General features: G+C 43.7%; 1 protein-coding gene across 10 annotated transcripts in view; it reads right to left on the reverse strand.

Annotated features, from left to right (window-relative positions):
• LOC109874095 (rhotekin) overlaps positions 1 to 16537 on the reverse strand; it is a 41828-nt gene extending 25291 nt beyond the window's left edge. For 5 of the 10 annotated variants that reach the window (XR_002252668.2, XR_004206098.1, XR_004206099.1 and 2 more), the window contains exons 1-9: positions 16218 to 16537; positions 8047 to 8246; positions 7900 to 7961; positions 5369 to 5422; positions 4493 to 4610; positions 4006 to 4257; positions 3739 to 3833; positions 3556 to 3656; positions 1934 to 2062 (exon numbers count right to left, since the gene is read on the reverse strand). Coding sequence is in view for 5 of the 10 variants with exons in the window: in XM_020465864.2 (XP_020321453.1) it covers positions 1934 to 2062; positions 3556 to 3656; positions 3739 to 3833; positions 4006 to 4257; positions 4493 to 4610; positions 5369 to 5422; positions 7900 to 7961; positions 8047 to 8246; positions 16218 to 16325 (1119 nt within the window). In the remaining 5 variants the exon portion in view is untranslated. The remainder of the gene's footprint in view (positions 1 to 1933; positions 2063 to 3555; positions 3657 to 3738; positions 3834 to 4005; positions 4258 to 4492; positions 4611 to 5368; positions 5423 to 7899; positions 7962 to 8046; positions 8247 to 16217) is intronic. The other 5 variants (XR_004206100.1, XR_004206101.1, XM_020465867.2 and 2 more) reach the window with 1 other exon arrangement.
• Positions 16538 to 19464: the final 2927 nt, after the last annotated feature.

The following is a 19464-nucleotide window of genomic DNA, read 5'->3' on the forward strand; positions in this document are numbered from 1 at the left end:
GACTGATCATGCAGCAGACTTCAAAGAAATCAAATTCAATGTCACATACACCAAATAGTAGAACTTACTGTGAAATGCTTACTTCCGTGCTCTTAACCAATAATGCTTTTAAAAATGTAAGAAAAAAATGTGATAAACCTAAAATAGCAAAAATAGAAACACAAAATAACAACGAGGCTGTATACAAGGTGTACTGTTTCAGCATGACAATGCACAAAGCGAGGTCCATACAAAAATGGTTTGTCGAGATCAGTGTGGTAGAACTTGACTGGCCTGCACAGAGCCCTGACTTCAAACCCACCTTTGGGATGAATTGGAACACCGACTGCAAGCCAGGCCTAATCGTCCAACATCAGTGCCTGACCTCATTAATGTTCTTGTGGCTGAATGGAATCAAATCCTAGGCAGCAATGTTCCAACATCTACTGGAAAGCCATCCCAGAAGAGTGGAAGCTGTTATATCAGCAAAGGGTGGACCAACTTTTTTATGTATGCATAGTCACTTTAACCCTACCTACATGTACACATACCTCAATTATCTTGACTAACCCATACCCCTGCACATTGACTCGGTACCAACAGGAAAGGGCCTTCCCCAAACTGTTGCCACAAAGTTGAAAGAACAGAATCATCTAGAATATCATTGTATGCTGTAGCATTAAAATGTCCCTTCACTGTAACTAAGGGGCCCTAGCCCGAATAGCCATGAATAACAGCCCCAGACCATTATTCTTTCTCCACCAAAATGTACAGTTGGCACTATGCAGTCGGGCAGTCGATAGCATTCTTCTGGTATCCGCCAAACCCAGATTTGTCCGTTGGACTGCCAGATGACAAAGCATGATTCATCACTCCAGAGAACGCGTTTCCACTGCTCCCTAGTCCAATGGCGGCGAGCTTTACACCATCCAAACGCTTGGTATTGCACATGGTGATCCTAGGCTTGTGTGCGTCTACTTGCCCATGGAAACCCATTTCATGAAGCTCCCGACGAACAGTTATTGCACTGCCGTTTTTTCCAGAGGAAGTTTGGAACTCGGTAATGAGTGTTGTAACCGGGGGCAGGTGATTTTTACAGGCTACGCATTTAAGAACTTGGCGGTCCAGTTCTGTGAGCTTGTGTGGCTGAGCCGTTGTTGTGCCAAGGCATTTCCACTTCACAATAACAGGACTTAGTTGACTAGGGCAGCTCTAGCAGGACAGAAATCTGACGAACTGACTTGTTGGAAAAGTGGCATCCTATGACGGTCCCATGTTGAAAGTCACTGAGCTCTTCAGTGTGGCCATTCTACTGCCAATGTACGTCTATGGAGATTTCATGGCTGTGTGCTCGAATTTATACACCTGTCAGCAACGGCTCGGTCTGAAATAGCTAAATCCACTAATTTGAAGGTCTCCACATACTATGTGTGTGTGGCGTCCATATGCATGTGTGTATGGTTAGAGTCCAGTGAGTGTACATCGAGCCTGTGCAAGGGGGTCAATGCAAATAGTCCAGTGGCCATTTTATTAACTGTTCAGCAGTCTTATGGCTTGGGGGAAGAAGCGTTAAGGAGCCTTTTAGTCTCAGACTTGGCGCTCCGGTACCGCTTGCCGTGCGGTAGCAGAGAAAACAGTCTATAACTTGGGTGGCTGGAGTCTTTGACCATTTTTAGGGACTTCCTCTTACACCACCTGGAATAGAGGTCCTGGATGGCAGGAAGCTCAGCCCCAGTGATGTACTGGACTGTATGCAGAGTGGTGTTGTGCTGTTATAGCTTGCTACAAGGGGTGTAAACCTCTAATAAAAACAGTATTGTTCTTTTGTGGATGCTAAATGGGATTATAGTTCAGTATTTATGCAAATTTGCGTCAGTCTCTGCATTTTGGCCGTGTGTATGGATGACAGTGTGAATATGCTGACATGTCTTGTGTGTTTACAAGAGTAACAAACCTTGTTGATGGCGATGGTGAATAACGGCTCCTCTTGGGCAACCATGCTCTCTTGACTGTGGTAACAGATAAGACTTGTCCCTTTGAGGACACCGTAGATGTCAGTCCAGCACTCAGGCTCCTTCTCAAGCTGATCATGAGAATGGTAGGAATGAATATAACGATGCTTTTGACTAAACTAGAGTGCATTCGGAAAGTATTCAGACCCTTTGACTTTTTCACATTTTGTTACGTTACAGCCTTATTCTAAAATGTATTTTTGCAAATGTCTAAAAACAGATACCTTATTTACATAAGAATTCAGACCCTTTGCTATGAGACTCGATATTAAGCTCAGTTGCATCCTGTTTCCATTGCTCATCCTTGAGATGTTTCTACAACTTGATTGGCGTCCATCTGTGGTACATTCAATTGATTGGACATGATTTGGAAAGGCACACACCTGTCTATATGCAAGGTCCAACAGTTCACAGTGCATGTCAGAGCAAAAACCAAGCCATGAGGTCGAAGGAATTGTCCGTAGAGCTCCAAGACTGGATTGTGTGGAGGCACAAATCTGGGTGAGGGTACCAAAACATTTCTGCAGCACTGAAGTTCCCCAAGAACACAGTGGCCTCCATAACTCTTAAATGGAAGAAGTCTGGAACCACCAAAACTCTTCCTAGAGTCTCTGTGGAGATGGGAGAATCTTCCAGAAGGACAACCATTTCTGCAGCCCTCCAGCAATTAGGCCTTTATGGTAGATTGGCCAGACGGAAGCCAATCCTCAATAAAAAGGCACATGACAGCCAGCTTGGAGTTTGCGAAAAAAGCACCTAAAGGACTCAGACCATGAGAACCAAAAAAAATGCTCTGGTCCGATGAAACCAAGATTGAACTCCCGTCTAGAGGAATCCAGGCACCACTGCTTTTCAGTGGCAGGGACTGGAAGACTAGTCAGGATCGAGGGAAAGATGAATGGAGCAATTTACATTGAGATCCTTGATGATCTCAAACTGGGGTGTAGGTTCACCATCCAACAGGAAAACGACACTAAGCACAAAGCCAAGACAATGCAGGAGTGGCTTCGGGACAAGTCTCTGAATGTCCTTGAGTGGCCCAGCCAGAGTTTGGACTTGAACCCAATCGAAGATCTCTGGAGACCTGAAAATATCTGTGCAGCAGCACTCCCCATCCAACCTTCCTTGAGAGGATCTGCAGAGAAGAATGGGAGAAACTCCCCAAATACAGGTGTGCCAAGCTTTTAGCATCATACCCAAGAAGACTCGAGCCTGTTATCACTGCCAAAGATGCTTCAACAAAGTACTGAGTAAAGAGTCTGAATACTTATGTAAATGTGATAAGTTTTTATATGCATTTACCCAAAAAATCTAAAAAAAGGTTTTATTTTGTCATTATGGCGTATTCTGCGTAGATTGATGAGAAAAAAAATGATTGAATCCATTTTAGAAATAAGGCTGTAACGTAAACAAAACGTGGAAAAAGTCAAGGTGACTGAATACTTTCCGAAGGCACCGTAATTACGACTCTAATGATCATACTAAAACTGAGAATGATTAAACAAATGATGCGAATGATGATGGTGGGTGTGATACTAAGGGCGATGACAAAGAGTGAACTCACTTTGATCCTGCCGCTGATAACCTGCTGGGTCATACAGAGAGGCTGGGCGGCCAGACGGCAACACACACTGCCATAGAGAGGCAGCCAGAATGCACTGTCCTCTGGAACAATGTTGGTTGATGAGTTTGTTGCTTTTGCTATTCAAGGACAGTAAACAGCCAAAGGAGAGGAGTCACCACTCACCTGTGGCTGATATGGACAGGTCGTGTGTTCTGAAGCTGTCCTGAACATGTGCTATTGTCAGTGTGGTGTGGGCCAGAAGGTGATACTTTGGCCCCCTGCAAACAGAAACCACACACAATCAACAGTTAGTCGGAATGTACTGCATGCGAGTATGCATATTTGACGACTTGTGTGGCCAGTTTGAGTTGACATTATGTACATCGCCGTTGCATTTGATTCCAGTTGTGTGTGTGTCATGCGTGTGCAAGCTGTTACATCAACACTCACTCTGTACAGAGAGCAGGCAGCAGAGGTGGTGGAGACCCTCCTCCTCCATCACCTCCCTCTACGTTGGGTATGGTACCACAGGCTGCAGACTCTAGAGCTGCCCTGATCCTCCTCCCAGAGGTGCAGCCCAGGGAGCTGCTGAGGCGGTTATGTCTCCTGGGTCCTAGTGCCCCTGGGCCCGGAGAGAAGTCCTCCACCACACAGGTACTGTACAGCTCCACACGGAGCTCAAAGCACGGGCTCGCCTCCTTACTGGATCATATACAAGAACCAACACACAGATGAATATAGCAACAAATATTAACAAAGAAACATGGACATAATGAAATACAGAATTACACAAACATAATTGAACTGAAGAGGACAGAAGCGCTCTATACATTTCTAAGCAAATATTAAAACCACAGACAAAATGCTACATCACCTGCACTAATAGTGTCATATAAATTAAGGAGACAAAATGAGAGCAACTCGAGCAGCCACTTGCAATATGATGGTGTCCTCGAAGCAGATGTCAGTCAAAGTCCTGTCCACCATCACCAGGTCTGTGTCATAGATCTCTCTGCCACACTGGAGCAGACAGAACACAGCACAGTGATGCAGCTCTGAAAGAGAGCGAGAGCAAGAGAGAGAGAAGAGCAAGATGGAATAGAATAGAGTGGAAGATGGAGAGGATGGAGTTTTAGTGAAAAGAAGATGGCAGAGAGCAGAAAGAACAGGACAGAGATGGCAGAAAAATAGTGAGAATGTAGTAGGTTAAATAAGAGTCCAATATCTACACCTTTACAGGATTAACCGGTGTGACCTCTAGATCTGACCTGATTTCAGATGTAGCTCTGAGAGGAGCCACGATAATACAAGTGTTTTTAGAAAAAAACAGGAGGCGGTTAATTGAATGTGCTTACCCCACATGCACGAGTCATAATCTGCATGGATTAGCCACGTAACTGGTTTAGACAAGATTATAGATTGAGACCTTAGATTTACTCCATCAGTGGAATGTATGTACTCAGACCACTCTGGTAGTGGTGGGAGAGATATGGCTCAAAATAAACTCTGATGAACTGATGACGTACCGGCCGAGTACACTTAGCCAATAAAGACTCCACTCTCTCAATATGCACCACTTGCATTCTATTCTGACCAAAGGCTGTTCCATTCAATTCAAACATTATTGTTATGAGCTAGATGCTATCAAGTGCTATTACTGCCCAATGTTGTTACTGGATGCGAGATGTTCAGGGCCGATGTTCAGGAGCGACGATTTAATCCCCCAAAAATGGTGCGTTTCCAGGCATTGCCACATGATGCGTCATCATGACAGGGTTAGTGGCAGCGCCATTTAAGGTTATATGGGACTCACCTCCTTTGCTCTTGAAGTACTCCGAGTCTTTCCACATGAGTGGGATACGCAGGTCTGGAGTGGAAGAGGAAGAGCAGAATGGGTGGATTGAGGGTCAGCGAGAGAGAGAATGAGACATTTCTGTAAGATATAAGACTCCGACCAGTATCTGTTGGTCAAATCAAATGTCATTGTCACATACACATGGTTAGCAGATGTTATTGCGAGAGTAGCAAAATACTTATGCTTCTACTGTAGATCTGACAATGCAGCAGTATCTAACAGGTAATATCTAACAATTCCACAACAAACCCTAATACACACCATCTAGTAAAGGAATGGGATGAGAATATATAAGTATAAAATATATGGATGTGCAGTGACAGAGCGGCGAAGATGCAATAGATAGTAAATAATAGTGAAGGATACAGTATATACATATGAGATGAGTAATGTGAGATATGTAAACATTCTTAAAGAGGCATTATTAAAGTGACTAGTGTTCCATTTATTAAAGTGGCCAATGATATCAAGTCAGAAGGTTGGCAGCCGCCTCTCTGTGCTTGTGGTGGCTGTTAAACAATCTGATGAGAAACAGTTTTTCAATCTCTATGTCCCAGCTTTGAAACACCTGTACTGACCGTCCCTTCTAGATGGAATCGGCGTGAACAGGCAGTGGCTCAGGTGGTTGTTGTCCTTGATTATCTTTTTTGCCTTCCTGTGACATCGGGTGTTGTAGGTGTCCTGGAGGGTAGGTAGTTTGCCCCCGGTGATGCGTTGTGCAGACCTCACTACCCTCTGGAGAGCCTTACGGTTGTGGGCGGAGCAGTTGCCATACCAGGCGGTGATACAGCCCGCCAGGATGCTCTCGATTGTGCATCTGTAGAAGTTTGTGAGTGCTTTTGGTGACAAGCCAAATTTCTTCAGCCTCCTGAGGTTGAAGAGGCGCTGCTGCGCCTTCTTCACGATGCGGTCTGTGTGGGTGGAGCAATTCAGTTTGTCTGTTATGTGTACGCCGAGGAACTTAAAACTTACTACCCTCTCCACTACTGTCCCATCGATGTGGATAGGGGGGTGCTCCCTCTGCTGTTTCCTGAAGTCCACAATCATCTCCTTAGTTTTGTTGACGTTGAGTGTGAGGTTATTTTCCTGACACCACACTCCGAGGGCCCTCACCTCCTCCCTGTAGACCGTCTCGTCGTTGTTGGTAATCAAGCCTACCACTGTAGTGTCGTCCGCAAACTTGATGATTGAGTTGGAGGCGTGCATGGCCACGCAGTCGTGGGTGAACCAGGAGTACAGGAGAGGGCTCAGAATGCACCCTTGTGGGGCCCCAGTGTTGAAGATCAGCGGGGTGGAGAGGTTGTTACCTACCCTCACCACCTGGGGGCGGCCCGTCAGGAAGTCCAGTACCCAGTTGCACAGGGCGGGGTCGAGGCCCAGGGTCTCGAGCTTGATAACAAGTTTGGAGGGTACTATGGTGTTAAATGCTGAGCTGTAGTCAGTGAACAGCATTCTCACGTAGGTATTCCTCTTGTCCAGATGGGTTAGGGCAGTGTGCAGTGAGGTTGAGATTGCATCGTCTGTGGACCTAACAGATGGAGTCATGGTCAGATTTGCCAAAAGGAGGGCGGTGGAGGGTCTTGTATGCATTGTGGAAGTTAGAGAAGCAGTGGTCACGTGTGTTCCTCGCTCGTGTACTGCAATCGATATGCTGATAGCCTTGTTCTCAGATTAGCTTTGTTAAAATCCCCAGCTACAATAAATGCAGCCTCAGGATATATGGTTTCCAGTTTGCATAAAGTCCAGTGAAGTTCCTTGATGGTATCCGCTTGCGGGGGGACAAGGCTGTGACAATAACCGAGAAGAGTTATCTTGGGAGATAATACGGTCAGCATTTGATTGTGAGGAATTCTATGTCAGGTGAAGAAAAGGACGTGAGTTCTTGTATGTTGTTACAATTACACCCACACTTCTTACCAGAGAGATGTTTGTTCCTGTTGGCGCAATGCACTGAAAATCCTGTTGGCTGTACGGACTCTGAGAGCATGTCCCCAGCTAGCCATGTCTCCGTGAAACAGAGTATGTTACAATCCCGGATATCTCTTTGGAAAGCAACTCTTGCCCTAATTCCGTCGACTTTGTTAACTAGGGACTGGACATTAGAAAATAATATACTCGGGAGCCGTGGGTGGTGTACGCATCCGAAGCCCCACTAGAAGACCGCTCCGGCACCCTCTCCTCCGACGGCTTTATTTTGGGTTGGCCTCTGGAATTAGTTCAAATGCCCTGGCAGGTGCAGACAAAGGATCCGCTTCGGGAAAGTCGTATTCCTGGTCGTAGTGTTGGTTGTGCTGGTAAGTTGACATCTCTGATATCCAATAGTTCTTCCCGGCTGTATGTAATAACACTTAAGGTTTTCTGGGCTAACAATGTAAGAATAATACATACAACAAAAAATACTGCACAGTTTCCTAAGGACTTGAAGCGAAGCTGCCATCTATCGGCGCCATCTTACAATGGTGTCTGTGTGCGCATGTGTACAAGCTCACCTGAGATGGCCACATGACCCATGCAGGGCAGCCTCTCATCCAGTGACCCACCAATACAGGACCTGCAGCGGAGAACACAGTGGTTTTATTTATTTACTAAATTGTTATGACAGCAAACTGCCCCCACCCACCCCCTCTCTCTCCTACCGGTGGCCTACTCTCTGCAGGACCTGGGCCTCCCTCATCCTCTGCAGCTGGCTGAGCAGGGCCAGGATGCGGGTGTTGCAGGTGAGCAGGCTCTTGGAGGCCTCCAGGGCCTGGTCTCTCTGGGAACACGCAGCCAGCAGCTTACTGGCCCCCTCACGCATCCGCACCTCGCGGTCTATCTGACGCTGCACCTCACCATCCTGAGTGGTTGAGTGACAGAGGAGAGCAAGAGCAATAGGGAGAGAAAGATTACAGAAAAGTTAAGAGAGGCTCTACTTTACTCATCAGTTTCTGTACAGCTAGGTGACCCTTCCTCCACATTCAACAATGCCATATCGAACAACAGCTCCCAACACTACCCGACTCAACAGAACTCAGAGGTCTTGGACCAGACCGAGTCAGAAGGATGAGGGCAGTAAGGATATATTCTGTCCTGTTTACCAGAAACCCTAGACAAAAAAGCAGCTTGGGCTTTCCACTTCAAACAGCACAAGAAAGAGGATTGACACCCACCATCTCAGTTTGTTCTGAAATTGTGTCTGTAGTTAGAAACAGATAAAATGAGCATTCCTGCAACATTTTGATGGAATATAATCTGATCTCTTGAGAAATTAAGATTATTGATTGGGCCCAAATTGGGCATTTAAAATGTATAGGATTCATATAGTATTCAATAAATATAGTACCTAACATCCAATGTGGTCCAAACTTTTTCCTTACAATTAATAAGATATGAGGAATCCCCCCCCAAAATTTAAAATCCTCCCACAGACCCTCCACATCCCCACCCCAACAACAAGTATACATTATTAGTTCTATGTATGACAAGTAGTATGGAGCTGCAGCTCCGAGTATAGTTTCTTCAAATTATGCAATATATTCTCAGTGAATTAGGTGATGGTTCTTTTCCAACTGTCCTGAGAAATTTGTCTGAAGTTGTTAGATTTTATGTCCCAGACATCCTGACATTACCAGGTTCTGACCACTAGGTGATGCCATTCCTGCTATTAGGTCAAATGTGCGAAAATTTTCATTTAAGTCATAGGAGTGATCTTGTCCCAGCTTGCTGCATCAGTGCCATCCTGCAGCCCACTAAGAGCTGGATTGTAATATAATTTTCAGCAGTTTCCCCCTTAAACATTTAGCAGAATTTGTTGTCAGAAAAAGGTTTGGTCCAACTAGGAGGTTTGGTACTATATTTATTAGCCGTGACCCCCACTCCCTGAGATGCAAAAAACAGATGCAAAAAAACAAATGTTCAATTCACACGTGTATAATGCACACTTGTACTTGTGTGAAATAGGACAAATAGGCACCCACCAAATAATAATAATCATTATTATTACACTGAACAACAATATAAACACAACACGTAAAGTGTTGGTCCCATGTTACATGAACTGAAATAAAAGATCCCAGAAATGCACCAAAAGCTTATTTCTCTTAAGTTTTGTGCTATTCATTTACATCCACATCAGTGAGCATTTCTCCTTTTCCAAGATAATCCATCCACCTGACAGGTGTGGCACATCAAGAAGCTTATTAAACAGCATGATCGTTACGCAGGTGCACCTTGTGCTGGGGACAATAAAAGGCCAATTTTGTCACACAACACAATGCTACAGATGTCTCAAGTTGAGGGAGCATGCAATTGGCATGCTGACTGCAGGAATGTCCACTCTGATAGACCCGGTCAAAATAACATATTGGGTTAAACAGACTGTGATGTGTGATTACACATACATTTTTGGACTTTTAATTTAATTATACACGGAGTGTACAAAACATTAGAAACACCTGCTCTTTCCATGACAGACTGGCCAGGTGAATCCAGGTGAAAGCTATGATCCCTTATTGATGTCACCTGTTAAACCCACTTCAAATCAGTGTATATGCAGGGGAGGAGACCGGTTAAAGAATGTTTTTTAAGCCTTGAGACATGGATTGTGTGTGTGTTCCAGTCAGAGAGTGAATGGGAAAGACAAAAGATGTAAGTGCCTTTGACCGAGCTATGGTAGTAGGTGCCAGGCGCACCGGTTTGAGTGTGTCAAGAACTCCAATGCTGCTGGGTTTCTCATGCTCAACAGTTTGCTGTGTATATCAAGAATGGTCCACCACCCAAAGGCAATTCAGCCAACTTGACAACTGTGTGAAGCACGGGAGTCAACATGGGTCAGCATCTCTGAGGAACTAAATATTAATGTTTGGTACAATCAGTGTACATAAACCTCGTACCCATTGTTTCTTGAAGAATATTACTTAGAAATGCCTCATGAGCCCCTTTCCTCAGCGGTTTACCAAAACAGTGGTGCTGGCTTTGTTGTTGTTTGGCACTTAAAACTCAAGTCAAGAAGAACGCTGTCTGTTCGGTCATGATGTAGTCTCTGAGCTCTCCTCACAGTCTTCTAACCTGTCCACTCAGATAATAAACACCATGTCCAAAAAAAGCACTTCAGTGTCAGACAACGAGGAGGAACACCAGAGGACAGTCAGACATCCGAAAGAGACACACCCACCCACTTAAAATTCCTATCCTACCCTACCACTCAGTGGCCTTGTGATTTGAGTAACCGCCCTGAGATTGAATGGTTGGGAGTTCGATCCCTGGCCGAGTCATACCATAGACTGTAAAAATGGGACCCGGTGCGTCACTGTTTGCACTCACGCATTAAGGGGATAGAGTCGAGGTAAGGCCCTTCTAAAGACGAGCTTCCTGTCCAGGGGGTGTAGTTGTTCATCAAGCTTCCTCACGCTACAGAAATAGGAGACACAATCCTGGGGCCTCATTTTCTTTTTAAAAAGCTGAGTACATTCGCCGTTGGAGATCACATAACTGGGCGTGTAGTCCTTATATGTTTCATTATATAAATCAAATTGCAGGACCTCTCTCCTTTTCTGACATGACTTACAGTATTTCCGCTACTATAACCTAGGCTGACAACAAATATTACCATTCATCCATCCACTATTTTAAATATTTGACAACAATACAAGGCCACAGCATGGTGTTGCTGTGTGATAGAAGCACAACATAATTTCCTATTTAATTTCACAGCCTATACTAAGGCAGGAGATAGATCACAATCATCGATTGATAAACTAAATATTGAACAGTTCCTCTGGCATAGAAATGTAGGCTGTAATACTTACTTTTAAATTGCTTGAATAAACTATCAATCCTTCAGAATGCGCGGCCAGTGGTTGGTGCTCGCTATAGGCGGCATGCATGTTTAATTTGAAAAAGTCACTGCAAGATAATCCATCCATCTAACAGGTGTGGCATATCAAGAGGCTGATTAAAAAGCATGATCATTACACAGGTGCACCTTGTGCCAGGGCAATAAAAGGGAACTCTAAAATTTGCAGTTTTGTCACACAATCCCACAGATGTCTTTTCTTATTTTTTTAAAGGAGTGTGCAAATTGGCATGCTGTGACTGCAGGAATGTCCACCAGAGCTGTTAGAGAAATTAATGAATTTGGCAGTACATCCAACTGGCCTCACCAGTCGACCAAGTGTAACCACACCAACCCATGAACTCCATATCGGGCTTCTTCACCTGCGCGTGTGAGACCAGCCACCCAGACAGCTGATGAAACTGTGGGTTTGCACAACCTAAGAATTTCTGCACACACTGTCAGAAACATCCCAGGGAAGCTCATCTGCGTGCTTTTCATCCTCACCAGGGTCTTGCAGACTGCAGTTCAGCGTCGTAACCGACTTCAGTGGGAAAATGCTCAACATCGATGGCCACTGGCACACTGGAAAAGTGTGCTCTTCGCAGATGGCAGACAAACAGTGTGTATGGCGTCATGTGGACGAGCGTTTTGCTGATGTCAACCTCATGAACAGAGTGCGTCATGGTGGCGGTGGGGTTATGGTATGGGCAGGCATAAGCTACAGACAATGAACACAATTGCATTTTATCGATGGCAATTTGAATACACAGAGATACCGTGACGAGATCCTGAGGCCCATTGTCATACCATTCATCCACTGCCATCATCTCATGTTTCAGCATGATAATGCACGGCCCCATGTCGCAAGGATCTGGAAACGATTCCAAATAGATTAGGGCCTAATTTATTTATTTCAATTGACTGATTTCCTTATATGAACTGTAACTCAGTAAAATCTCTGAAATTGTTGCATCTTGCATCTAGATTTTTGTTCAGTGTATTATATTTACTGAATATTATACGAATCCTATAAAGAAATAAAAATGGCCAATTTGGGTGCAATCAATTAGTTTAATTATATTTCAACAAAATAATGTTGCAGGAATGCTAATCTTATACATTTTAACCACCAAAACCATTTCAGAAGAATCTGAGATGGTGGGTGTCATGGCTTACTGAAATGACATGGAACAACCCAGCTAAAGTATCAGGGTTTGGCCTGTGTGTGTGTGTGTGTGTGTGTGTGTGTGTGTGTGTGTGTGTATGCACCCACTGGCATTGGTACCTGGCAGGATATTTAATCAGATCAGACTGCTAAGACAATACGTTGTGGGGCAAAATGTGGTGACCTTATCTAGCCATGTGACTTATACTGTATTGTTTTAGGTTTTGTGGCAACATTGGTTTAACTCTATATGACTATACACATTCAAACCAGGTTAAGATTGGAGGATTGGAAGAGATCAATGATCATGCTTTGTGCTGCTGCTACATCATTTTGACCGTTACCCTCAATGGTATGTTGTGTTTCTATAAGCATGGATAGATCCCATTTTTTTATGATTTTTAAAAACTAAACAAGTTAGTTATGAACAAATTCTTATTTTACAATGATGACCTACCCAGGCCAAACCCTAACCAGCACGACGCTGGGCCAATTGTGCACCGCCCTATGGGACTGGTTGCGATACATCCCGGGATCGAACCAGGGTTGGTTGTGACACCTCTAGCACTTAGATGCAGTGCCTTAGACCGCTGCGCCACTCGGGAGCCCCATTAACCTTTAGGTCAGTGTACTTATCTCTGAACAACCAAATCCCCATGTGACAGTCATTTTTATTTAACTAGGCAAGTCAGTTAATATCGTAAATATAATACACTGGGCCAAATGTGCGCCGCCCTATAGTACTCCCAATCACAGCTGGTTGTGATAAAGCCTGGATTCGAACCAGGGTGTTTGTAGTGACACCTCTAGCACGGAGATGCAGTGCCTTAGACCGCTGCTCCACTCGGGAGCCAAAAAGATTTAAAAATAATAATAATAATAATTATCCAAGCATGTCTAAATGAACTGTGTTATGTCTGATGTCTCTTCCCTCGAACATCTACCAGTTACCTACCAGGATATAGCACACCTGACATGAGGTCCCTGATTACCATATCTGTGCAGAAACAAAGAATTCCTATCCAGGCCCAACTTCAAACAGATGTCTACACAGCCCAAATTCCGACTAGAGTCCATATTCCTTCCAATACATCAGATTCTTCACTAGCCATCTTGTACACACATAAATACATGATCCTAAATACGTGATCATGGGCGCTCCTGAGAAAGATTTTCTGAGTATATTCACACATGTACACCATATATTACAAGCATCCCTACTTGGTCATTGCGACCAAGCTATCGTAAAAAGGTCTGGTACTGCCTCTGTACCAACACTGTTCTGTACACTCACCTGGTTATTTTCAAAGATGTTCATGTTCCTCGATCCACCATCTACTTTGTGAATGACTCCACCAGTTTTATAATAAAGAATATACAGTCCAGTCTAGTTTGAGTTAAAGCTACAGTCAGCCAGAGAGAAGAGTCCAGTCAACAGGGAGTGGAGGCGGGGATTTTACATGGATTAGTATGCCTTGTTATTTCAAGTCCCAGACTAGTCCCACCTCTGGGGAGACTAACCTAATACCTGGATGTGCTTTACCTGACAACATGTAATATACAGGCCATAGTCATATGTCATATAAACAGATATCTTACCACCATCTACAGCCCTGACCTATTGTTAGCATGCCGTTTTCATCATGGTTCAGACAAAGTATTAAACTATTTGCATGTACTGTACTGTAATATGAGTTGATTTTAGGCAACAGTGCCCTCTCCTGGACTGTTCTGTACTACATCCAATGGCCAATCTATTTGTAGTTTATAGAGCACATGGTTACAGACCTCAGGCAGTGAGACAGCATTGTCAAATCCATTCAACTCCAGAGGGGGAGGGTTGGAGCCAATAATGTATAAAAGGATTTGGACTGCCTAGTGGGTACTTGCCAGTAAAAACACAATGAAATGCTGTCCAATCTGATATTGGAACCTGCCACAGTATTATCAAGGCTCTCTACACTGCAGCACTGTGCAGAGATGTTAATGGGTGGTAAAGCTAGCTCACTCTGGCCTACTGATCTAAGGTCAGTCAACTGCAGAGGAGGACAGGACATGGATTATTTTAGCCCTTGATCATGACTCCGTTCCATTACATTACACATAAGAGTCATAGGACGAAGGCGTCTTCTGTACGGGGGAGTTTTGTTAAGAGCCGCAACGTTCGGTCTGAACATTAACACGCATCGCGTGGGGTACGGTTTTGGATGCATAAGGACCATATCTGTAATATCAGCAATACATTGTTTTATTTTTAAATAAAGGTTACATTTATACACACGTTAATAGGTGTTACAGCATTTGTTTATGTAAAACAGATGGAAGACAGAGTGGACTACCTGTGCTAATTAGCTAGCTTAAAGCTGATGTAGTTTTAAGCTACATTTGAACCCAACCAATGTTTTTAACCTAGACCCATGTCTTAAGCCGTGACCCCCCAAAAATAATTGAGCCAGCAACCAACTTATGGACATCACACATGGACGGTCATGATTAGGTCAATATTAGGCTTACTACACAGGACACCGGATGGTTTCCCCAATGGCAGCATCATATGCTGCAGGCTAAAACCCCAAGCTGCTCTCAGACAGAACAGTCATTGTGTGAGACTGACCGCATAGTTAGAGAGGTAACAGAAGTTATGGATCAATCATTCACTGTGACAAATGGAGCCGTCTGGTCTTCCGGCACTTGAGCAATGATATGAGTCACAGTCTGGTCTGCTCTCCTCCCACTCCCTGGCGTTAGGTCAGGTGTGTGGGTGTTTGTGTGTTGGGATTTCAGCTCTTCATCTCCCATCTTCTCTCTATATCTCCTTCTCCCCTCTGTCTATTCTTCAATTCGCCTGAAGATGCCCCTTGGTCTAAGTCTTGGTTGGTGACTTTATGATGTAATCAGTTGATTCTGTGAGTCTGAAAAAACATTCCATGTTTTTATGCAGCTGATAAAAGTGTTAAATGAGTCTGATAAGAAATCTGGCTGTGCCAAGTATAAAGAGTAGAGGGCAAAGATCTTGGGGGGGGGGGGGAAATGACATAACGTCAGAATAAAAGCGTTGCATTTCCCATGGGAGGGAGGAATGGAGAGAGAGAGAGAATGAATGTGTATATGAACTATCAATTATTTCAAGCATCGCATCACCTCTTATTAGTGACTTAAAGAGTTACTGTTACTCAAGACAAACAATATCATTTCAAGGCCAGGAAGCAATATGTACCTTCCAACTAGATTACTCAGTTATGAGTCATTTCACAAGTTCTGAGAACCATTTAGGATTTTTGTCATTTCCAGTATGTGATGTCATTGTATCAGTCACCAAAAGGGGGGGGGGGGGGGGGGGGGGAGAAATCTAAGCAATATTGTTAAAGGGGCAATCTGCTTTTGCTACGTACATTTTTTTGCAGGATTTAGAAATGATATACACTCATTGACTCTTGAAGAATATAACTTCTAAATTACTCATGAGCTTAGTTCAACTGACCTAGCCCATTAGAACTATAACTTTGATATATTGGATGGTCAGTCCTTTCAGCAATAGCTCTGTCTATGAATTTAAAGACTAACATTTCTCCAGGCTTATCCCTCCGTTTAAAAAAAATCAAAACAGCGGTCGGCGGTGCCCTTTGTTATTGTTTCAAATGCGAGTTGCCCCTTTACATTATAGTTGTTATGAGCAAAGCACATTACTTATTTCAAATAGCCTGATATATTGTGATCCAATTGATCATAGAGAACTCAAATACACCGCATCAACAGCAGAAAACAGGAAAATATGGTATAACGCATTCGCTTCACTTTGTGGAGCGAAACGTTAGCTCTCCACTCACCTGTGCCGTGTCCGTAAGAGTGTTGAAATGCCCCCGTCGTCGTATTTCCAGATCCAATGCTGACCCCCTTGCTACCGTGGTTCTCGACACCTGATTTCGGCAAAACATTCTAATAACCTACCATGTAAGTCAAAAGGATTCTTGAAAAGCTATGACAAATGGTAGCCTGAAAATGAGAAGACCCGCACTATGACTACTATTTTATAGTAGAAGCTATCGAGAAACGAATAAGTTATTCAAGAAGTTATAGTAAGGTCCGTGGGTCATCGCCGTGTTGGTAACGTTACTACTATCCAAGGAGCCAGGGGTGCGGTTGGGTTGGGGGCGTGGAGGAGAATAATTCTTCTTCGGTATCAGGCTGTTCGCACATTTGTTTGTGCATGCCGCCACCTATTGATCAAGTTACACTTTGTGAAATGAAAATGAACTACCAACCAATCCTACACCTATAATAGCACTATTTAAAAATATATATAATAATTACAAATAAAATACAATTTAAAAAACACCCCATTCCACTACTTTGACCCTAACTGATCCAACACCAGGCCGACGGCCTGGGACAATGGGACACTTTTGTTTAACACACCTTGTAACTCTGCAGTAAAACCTCTACACCCAAGTACTTCTCTGCAGCTGCCACCACCACATCTAATCTCTGTGATTTACGTTCCATTGCTGTGGTACAGTTGATAACCATGACAATGAATGCTAAGAAGCCAACATTACTGAAGCACACATTTTTATCACTCTGTATTGGCCTAGGACTACTATTCACCCTTGACCCATCTTCCTCTACTCTCTTCATTGCCCCCGCATATGACACCTTCTGTTCTACTCTGACCCTGGCAACCGGTCTCTCTAAAACCGGGAACTTCTGATCTCCAGCAACATGAGTACCCACACAATGGGCATTTTCTCATGCCCTCATGCGCACACTTCTGTGTTGTGCTTCTACACCTGCATTGTTTGCGGTTTTAGGCTGGGTTTCTGTACAGCACTTTGAGATATCAGCTGATGTAAGAAGGGCTATATAAATACATTTGATTTGATTCGCACATCTCGGAATCTGCTGCAACATGACCATAAGCTTAGCATCCAAAACACCTTAACTGACTTATTCTTCCAAAGAAACATCAGTGACTGTAATATACTCTGTGACTCTGCACTGAGTATATAAAACATTAAGAACACCTGCTCTTCCCATGACATAGTCTGTCCAGGTGAATCCAGGTGAATGCTATGATCCCTTATTAATGTCACTTGTTAAATCGACTTCAATCAGTGTAGATGAAGGACAGGTTAAATAATGATTTTTAAGCATTGAGATAATTGAGACATGGATTGTGTATGTGTGCCATTTTGAAGGTGAAAGGGCAAGACAAAAAAACTAAGTGCGTTTGAATGCGGTATGGTAGTAGGTGCAAGCACAGCGGTTTGTGTCAAGAACCAGTACCCTGCTGGGTATTTCACGATCAACAGTTTCACCATGTGTATCAAGAATGTAAGATGGCGTCGGAGAAGAAGGCAGACGTTTTACATGCCCCCAACCGATTGTGTTTTCTTTGTTCGATTATTTGCCTTGTTTGTAACTTATTTTTTAAACTTATTTTGTACATAATGTTGCCGCTACCATCTCTTATGACCGAAAATAACTTCTGGACATCAGGACTGTGATTATTCTCCACGGACAGGTAGAATCCTTTTTTCCTTTAACGAGTCTGGTGAGGCCGACGCAAACAATATATTGCTTTATCGGGAACAGACCTAGATCCCTTTGATTTGTGTGAAGAGGAAGTGGAGAAAAAGGGTCCGGAGGGCGAATTTGAAGGCGATCGAATAAACCCCTACTTCCTTCCATTCTGCTAGCAAACCTGCAATCTTTGGACAATAAAATGGAAGACCTACGCGGAAGATTAAACTACAAACGAGACATTCAAAACTGTAATATCTTATGCTTCATGGAGACGTGGCTGAACAACGTCACTATCAACATACAGCTGGCTGGTTATACGCTGTACCGACAGAATAGAACCGTGGCGTCGGCAGGATAGAACAGCGGTGTCTGGTAAGACAAGGGGTGGTGGACTATGTATTTTTGTAAATAACAGCTGGTGAACAATATCTAAGGAAGTCATGACTAACTGTAGACCACACTACCTACCTAGAGACTTTTCATCTGTATTCTTCCTAGCTGTTTACATACCACCACAGTCAGAGGCTGGCACGAAGAGAGCATTGAATGAGCTGTATTCCGCCATAAGCAAGCAACAAAATGTTCACCCAGAGGCGGTACTCCTATTAGCCGGGGACTTTAATGCAGGGAAACTTAAATCTGTTTTAACAAATTGCTATCCTCAACAGAGGGGCCCCTCAGGGGTGCAAGCTCAGTCCCCTACTGTTCTCCCTGTTCACTCATGATTTGCAGATGACACAACAGGCCTGATCACAGACAACGACGAGACAGCACTTATTAAGGTCGCTGCTCTGTCTCCGAATGACCTATCGACCCGAAACTTGGGATTCGGTGTTGCCTCAGCTAGGCCTACACATAATGTCAGAACCCGCAGCTCGAATGTAATTACTTGTTTAAGTTTTTTATATGATTTTAAAAGAAGGCGCTGTGAATTTTGGTCCTGCTCTGAAATATGTGATAGTTGGCTTCTAAACATGTTGGACAAAGTGGGTTTGGTGTCAGTATCTATAAGTTTGGTGTCAGTATGGGCATTTCTGCAGTATATTAGACCATATCCAATTCGTGATGGTAAATGCCCATTGTAAGACATTGCAAATAGACAGCCGTGCACTGGTAATCTGAACAGTTTACCAGGAGCATATTTTTTATTATGGCTCTAAATGTCTTCAGGGAGGTGCTAGGGGTCCATGGCCAGGCAGGGAGCACCTCCCACCCGGGTCCTGCCAATGGGTGTCTCCCCTGGTAATTTTGGACATTTAAAAAAATACATTTAAAAAAAACGAGAGTCCCACTTCTCTCTCTCTAACCACTATCACTCTTGTCCGTTCAATGAGCCAGTCAGTTGGGCATTTCTACAGTATATTAGACCATGTCCAATTCACAATGGTAAATGCCCATTGTAAGACATTGCAAATGGACAGTTTACATTTGTCCATTTCCAACGTATTTAATTAGGGATTTTCCATCACCAAATGGACAGGCTGAAATCAAAACCAATGAGAAAGTCTTACTTCCTATGATCAAACATGACAAATAGACCTTCTAGGTTGA

This window comes from Oncorhynchus kisutch, linkage group LG29 (assembly GCF_002021735.2).
Source record: "Oncorhynchus kisutch isolate 150728-3 linkage group LG29, Okis_V2, whole genome shotgun sequence".
NCBI classification, from domain to species: Eukaryota; Metazoa; Chordata; class Actinopteri; order Salmoniformes; family Salmonidae; genus Oncorhynchus; species Oncorhynchus kisutch.